At 41.7% G+C, this 6,610-nt stretch overlaps 1 protein-coding gene across 2 annotated transcripts; it reads right to left on the bottom strand.

The window, feature by feature from the left end:
- Positions 1-368: 368 nt before the first annotated feature.
- slc35b2 (solute carrier family 35 member B2) lies at positions 369-6,043 on the bottom strand. Of its 2 annotated transcripts, none has more exons than XM_088402650.1 (4): positions 5,823-6,043; positions 4,107-4,325; positions 3,881-4,041; positions 369-2,836 (listed from the first exon to the last, which is right to left on the bottom strand). In XM_088402650.1, the coding sequence occupies exons 2-4, from the start codon at positions 4,192-4,194 to the stop codon at positions 1,904-1,906; spliced, it is 1,182 nt and encodes a 393-aa protein (XP_088258776.1). In that variant the 5' UTR covers positions 4,195-4,325; positions 5,823-6,043; the 3' UTR covers positions 369-1,903. The 2 variants fall into 2 exon arrangements, with proteins under 2 accessions (XP_088258776.1, XP_088258775.1); XM_088402649.1 differs by having other exon boundaries at positions 4,107-4,297.
- Positions 6,044-6,610: the final 567 nt, after the last annotated feature.

Below are 6,610 nucleotides of genomic sequence, written 5' to 3'. Positions count from 1 at the left end.
ATGTATTATTGTTTCTTTTTGACAGATTTTTTTCTATGATCCAAAATAGTACTTTGTTGATTATTCTTTTGCAGGCCAACACAAATGAAATTTGAAAGGCTCGAAAGGTGACACAAAACATGACACAAATGGCATGTTTTTAGTCTTTTTTTTTTTAACCCAAAAGTGCTTTGTACTGTTTAAGAGGTACTTGGCTGGGGGCACATCACTGAAAAAAGGTTGAGAACCACTGTTAGACTATTATAGATTTTTAATTAGAATAATTAGAGCAGTTGAAAAAGCCTGGCAGTTGACCTACTTAGGCGGTTTCCTTAATGAAACGGTGACGTGTCAATTATCTACCAAAACATATAAACATGACAACATCGTTATATATTAATACACATTTTATTAATAATCCACTTACCATAAGCAACAACTTAGAGTTACCTCTTGAATGTGTTTATGAAAGGTCACCCCCACACATGGGCTGTAATGGTTCACATGGGTGAGATCTAGGATGCAGTGCGACAGACATGGTGAACATAAACAAGTTTAACTCTCCTGTTAGGTTGGTTTCTTTTGGAACAGCAATAATGTTCCCGGGTCAATTTGACCCAGGGCTGTTGATTATTTAAGATTTGTGTTGGAAATATTTCAAAGTAATCGTTTTTTTTTTTTTTTTAAACAAATTCCCCTTGTGGTTCTAAAACTTAAAAATGGGTCAGTTTGACCCACAAAAAAAAAAAAAAACAGTGATAATGAAGGAAAAATGAAGTTTTCAATGTAAATGTCAAAATCATTTTTTTAATTGATACATCTTATTGAAATCATTTGTAGTTCTTAAAATGAAAATGGGTCATTTTGACCAGGGTTATGTTTTATGCACAGCTAGCTTTGCTTGTAATTTTCACTGAAAATCTAATAGACTGATAGTGATATTTTGGTTAGTAGATCAACTTTAAAATGGATTAATTTGACCCGATCGAATGAAACTGCTCCTTTGTAGTTCCTCACACTTAAATGAGTCAGTAACACAGCAATGTCATATTGCAAACGCAAGGCAATAAACATTTAGCTTGTTAACCATTTCCGTCACACACGAGTCAAAATGATTAATTTCTCACCTCCTGCTGTCAGGTTTGACCTGGAATACGCTCAATGTTTCAAAAGCATCCCAAGCAAATGTTTTTTTTCACTTGATTATTGCTGCCAAGTATGATAGCAAAAAGTTAGTTGTTCTTTTAACTTAAAAGTGGGTCAACAGGACCCCCAACATAACAGGAGGGTTACAAATACAGTAACAGAGACAATTTAAAAAGAGAAAAAAAGAAAAATACTCCTTGCAGCATTTCTTTTGGTCACGACAAGGTTCCCACAATTGTAGAGTAGTGGGCACACATATGCTCAGCGGCGTAAGAATAAGCCCTGAAACAAGGTGTACTTGGACATGTAATCAAGTGTCCATCGAGTATATGTGCAGTTTCATAAAGGCCGCTCGTTCTCCACATGGGAAGCACATCTGGTGACTGTGACAGAAACACATAGAATTTTACGATATTGACCATCTCGTTTCAGTGTCAATGATGGCCAACGCAATAAAGCCTTTAACTGTTTTAGCCATAAAGCTTACATACACCACTCACAAAAAGTTCACGATTTTCCTCTTTCAGGTGAAAATTTCCCATGAGCTTAAAAGAAGCCGTACTAGCCACGCATGTTGGTCGAGGGAGAAGAGTGACTGTAAAGAGGCAGGTCGTGAAACATCCTACAATCTCATGAACTGCTTGGAGGCACAATACACCAAATGGGGAGAAAAAAAAAAATCCCTTTCGGTACCTAATAGACAGAAAACAATTGATGTGAGCCATTTTAAAAAAGCGCCACAGAAAAGGTGGTCCGAGTCCTCAGTTGGGTGCAGACGCTACACCTTTTGCGCCATCGGCAGCGTCTGCCTCCGGCCCGACTTCACCCGACTACGTGCGTACACCCGCAAAAAGAGGGCGAGGAACACCACGGCGACGCCGATGCCGCCGACCGGCGTGATGGCGTGGCCGTAAAGGAAGCAGGACAGGAGGATGGCGATGGCCTGGCGCAGCGTCATGATGATGGTGAAGATGGCGGCTCCGAACTGGTTGATGGTGTAGAAGATGAAGAGCTGGCCGCACGCCGAGCAAACGGACAGCAGCACGGCGTGGAAGGCGAACTCCGAGTGGCGCGCCATGAACGCCACCGAGTCGAAGAAGGCGCCCTGCTCCAGCAGCGAGCCCACCGTGAAGAGGCAGGAAAAGAGGTTGACCCCGAACATCATCTGGACCGATGACATCTTGTACTTGAACAGGTTGTCCTGCCAGTTGGAGGTGAAGCTGTCAAAGACTATGTAGCCCCCCAGGATGACCACGCCGCTGAAGGTGGTGACTTTGGACGGGTGGTTGTCGGCACTGCTGGAAATCAGGAACATGCTGACGCCCAGCGAGATAAGGGCGGCCGTCAGGTACTCCCAGTACTCGTAGCTCTTCTGGGAAATTATCTTACCCATGAGCATGACCGGAATCACCTTGGAGGCCTTGGCCAGGACCTGAGTGGGGAAACTGATGTACTTGAGCGCCTCGTACTGGCACCAGCTGCTCATTATGTTGGAGAGCGAGGCGAACGAATATTTGTACATGGGCGTGCCGTGGCGCGGCTGCTTGAAAAGCAGGCACCACAGGCCCGACACGGTCAGGGCCAAAATCCGGTTCATGAAGACCAAAAATTGAGAGTCCTTGAATCGCTCGCCCTCCTCCTCTGGAGTTGAGGCGCCGTAGGATCGGGTCATGACCCGCTCCTGTAGGACCCCCCATGTCAGGTATGAAGCCTGGCACACCAAAACAGCACAGTGAGCGGGAGCCGGCGAGCAAACGACGTCTTCTTCATTTTCTTCAACAGACTTTAACCGATGCAGTTGTAACCGTTTACTTTTTGTTGTATTTGAGACTCCTCCCAAGTCCTGGCTGAAGCCTTTAGTTACAACAGTCAGGAGGAATAGTGCAATTTGATTTGATCGCTACATTTTCGTCTTTGTTGCTGTAGTCACAGCTGGGTGCTTTGCATTTATGTGGTAGGCTAAACTTGAGCTGCTTCTCTGGTAAGCAAGCTTTCTCTTAAAAAGAAGGTATAGCACTCAATCTTGATAAAAGGTGCCATATTGTGTTTTTTGTTTTGTTTGTTTTTTTAATTTATAACTCTCACATACTCATTTCCATTTTCACGTCTTCCTTCTGCTCCTGAACTATCCCTCCCATCCAAAACAGGAGCCTTTCAGGTTATGCCCGACATAATGACAGCCAACTACATAGTGTCCACTCAAGGGATTGACCTCGATTTTTCAACCCTCAAGAACAAGCAGCCTGATGAATTGAATGGATATAATAAGAATACAGGAAGCATAAAGTTAGATATCAAAAACTAGATTAACGCGATTAAAAACATATAATTTTCGCAATTCATTGATCAATGTTTTTTCTCAGTAGATTTGATGCTTTATAAACTGGATTGGCTTCATCTCACAGCTGTGCATTTTAAAACCTTTAATAAATTCTTGACATCTTAAAGGGTTTGAGACGTTCAAATATGATGAGATTTCGAAACCTTTGACCAGTACGACATATTTTTAAACTGTGTGCAGTTATGCATTTGATTTATACAGAGCCGCATTATGAATGTGAATTTTCCCATAAAGATGAAACGTTGTTGTAATAGAAGTCATTACTTATTGACTTATGTTTAAGCCAGATTTGTTGCGTAACTAAATCAAATATTAAACAATCCTCCCTCTATGATCATAAAAGGATTATGTCTCAACTGGTTCTTTTTGAAGCTTCCACATTTATACTTGTGTATTTAAAGGGAGGATCCTCACCTGAAGCCCAGCGGCACAAAAGATCAAGCGAACGGCTTGTCGCAGCGACGAGCCCGATTCTCCCTCGTTCCGGGATGTGATGGACACGTCGTCCAACAGGCCAGACTTTGCTTCAGTTCCAAACACGCACGCCTTGATGATTGGATAGCATAAGCCGCTGCCTGAAAAAGAAGTCACAAACTGTGTGATGTCCAATCAAAGTGAAAAGACAAACATCGAATCGCACCTGTATCCAAATAGTTTGTGCGCTTGAAGTAGCGGATAAGAAAATAGCCGGGGATAATGATGGTTGAATATCCCAGCACGTTGACCATGAAGCGAAACAGCCACACATCACGCCACCCGTCCAGTATGGAGGGCTCTTCTTGCGCGGTGACCAAGGATGGGAAGAGAAGCAACACCAGGGCAGGACAAACCCTTTGAGGCAATAAAACAACAGGCAATACTGTCAAGAAAAAGGAAGAAATTATTTTTAAGTATTTTCAACATCCATGCGACATGTTATTATCTACAGCAAACGTTCTCAAATGGAGGTCAGTGAAAGCACTTTCAAGGGTATGTGCGATTTTAAAAAAGGGTTTCTGAAGAAATCTTAACGCTTTTTAATGCCATGGCGGGAACAGCATAATTTGGTTTTCAAAATAATAGCAAATTAATTGGGACATGAAACAATTTGATGCCAAACTGTATAATGACTCCACTGCAAAACATTGATTGCCTTTATTCATTTTGATGGTTATAAGTTACACAATTTTCCAGCAGATGGGCCAGAATCAAAACATTGTTTTTAAGGAGCTTCTTAACAAATCACTCCTAGAGTTAACACTACAGAAGTTGTTCTAAAGCTTCATAAATCAGACATGTATGGCACAGGACCATGTCATGAGTCTTTAATTTTTTCATCAAAAAATGTTTTGTCCTCATTACGGTGAAATTGGTTGAAAAATATTTGTATGTAAAAAAAAAAAAAAAGTCTGACAATAACTGATTTACACTACGCAGTAAGACAAAATAAAACTGGGAATGACATCTGAACTGAGCTTTTCTTCAATTATTTTAACGATAAAGATATTTAGGAAATGTAAGTGTTTAAACTGGAACCGAAAATAAATTCACACAATAATCTAAATCGTGCTTAGTCTGGTATTTTGTCGGTGCAATGATTATCATTTTTTTGATTTCAAGAGATCCTTTCTTGATCTGCAAAACTGCAAAAAATACTATATTCACACCCGAACTAGAATAAATGAGCAAAACAAAACTAATCTGTATTACTTAGTTCAAGTTAGGTGACAAAGATGAGTCAAGCACATCCGTGATGACACTCCAGCCCAGTGCACATGAATGAACAAGGTGTGCTCCTTTGCCTTCGTGGCAGAGGGATCGGACCCCATCCGAGGTAAGGTCACCAAGTCTGATTCACACAGAGCGTCTTTGTGTGCCGCTCGGCAGTGGCCTGGACTGCCAGGAGCCCGCTGCAGCAAAACCTGAACCTGAACAACCAGTCAATTGCATGCAAGAATGCTATGCTGCACACAGGTTGGCCTCCGTGGTTGAACTGCTTTTGAAGGGTACCTATTTAAGCATTGGATTATCAGAACACATTTTGAACACCTTTAGAGGATGTTCAAATCCAACTGAGCAAAGTTCAAACGCCAGCACATTCTGTTTTCGCATATCGATATGAAATATATAAAACATGGCACAGTTTTCACCGGCATCTCATAAAGATGGATTGCCAGCAAATAAAACTCATTACAAATGGTAATGCAGCGGATGATACAATTCTTGACATTTATGTTAAGTGTATAGTGTATACATAACAATGGAAAAGACAAAGAAAGTTACGAAAATGGCAACAGAACGTGAATTTCGTTCGGCATCGGAGAATGACTTAGAGTAAACTTGGCTTAATTCAACGTTTCCTGAAATGGACCATTACCTATGTGAAAAAGATGACATTTTCCTCCTGTGTGGCCCGACACCTGGCGCAGCGCCGACACATTCAAAGGCTGAAACGGGGCATGAAGTCGGTCCGTCGGGAAGAAGGAGACAACCTAGGAAGGGTTGTTTCTTTCGAAGCTAGCTTGCTGGAGTTAGCCTGCTAGTTTCAACTTCTGATGAAAAGCCGATGTGTTGACTCGAGCAGGAAAGGCAGCCTCCTCTTTTTCTTCTTCTTCTTCTTCTTCTTCTTCTTCTTCTTCTTCTTCTTCTTCTGTTGGTTCTTCTTTTAAACACAAGATGCGGTTGAAGCCACGTTTAGCTAGCGCCGTCTGTCGGCGCGGAGAAGTATGGCATGTTTACTCAAAGCGGACGTCACGTTTCATTATTGCAAATAAGAGGTCAAAATGTTGTGCTCTGTGGCCGCGTTGAATTTTTAACGGGCAGACGAGCCCGGACACGAGTTGGACACTGCATTTTAACTGCACAAATGATAATTTGTAGATAGTTAAATAAAGAAAAAGAGAGTAAGTTATGAATTTATGTACTGTTATTTTGTCTCATCAGTTTAAGGGAATCCCAACAAAAACTTTTTTCAAACCAATGCTCAAGTCCACGATTCTAAACATTGCATTCTGATTAATAGTGTGGAGTATCGATTAACAGCAACATCCACCTTTTTTCCTATCACTGGAGGCTGCCCTTTTCTCACTCGCTGGCTGTCCCGGAAAATGACTTCACGGGCATGACATCAGGAGTTTTTGGAGTTAAGCCATGTCCGAACAATTG

The sequence above is a fragment of the Hippichthys cyanospilos genome, chromosome 20, assembly GCF_059441005.1.
Source record: "Hippichthys cyanospilos isolate Australia breed blue-spotted pipefish chromosome 20, RoL_Hcya_1.0, whole genome shotgun sequence".
Taxonomy (NCBI): Eukaryota; Metazoa; Chordata; class Actinopteri; order Syngnathiformes; family Syngnathidae; genus Hippichthys; species Hippichthys cyanospilos.
The sequence above is the reverse complement of the archived record's forward strand: the minus strand, read 5'-3'. Positions and strand labels throughout refer to the sequence as shown.

What these genes read in the sequence shown, in the direction of transcription:
- slc35b2 (XM_088402649.1), bottom strand. Translation starts at nt 5,842, where the DNA reads ATGTCATCTTTTTCACATAG. An exon ending in ATGTCATCTTTTTCACATAG is followed by an intron (nt 4,298 to 5,822) that starts GTAATGGTCCAT and finishes ATTGCCTCAAAG; the next exon opens with GGTTTGTCCTGCCCTGGTGT. An exon ending in CACAAACTATTTGGATACAG is followed by an intron (nt 4,042 to 4,106) that starts GTGCGATTCGAT and finishes CTTCTTTTTCAG; the next exon opens with GCAGCGGCTTATGCTATCCA.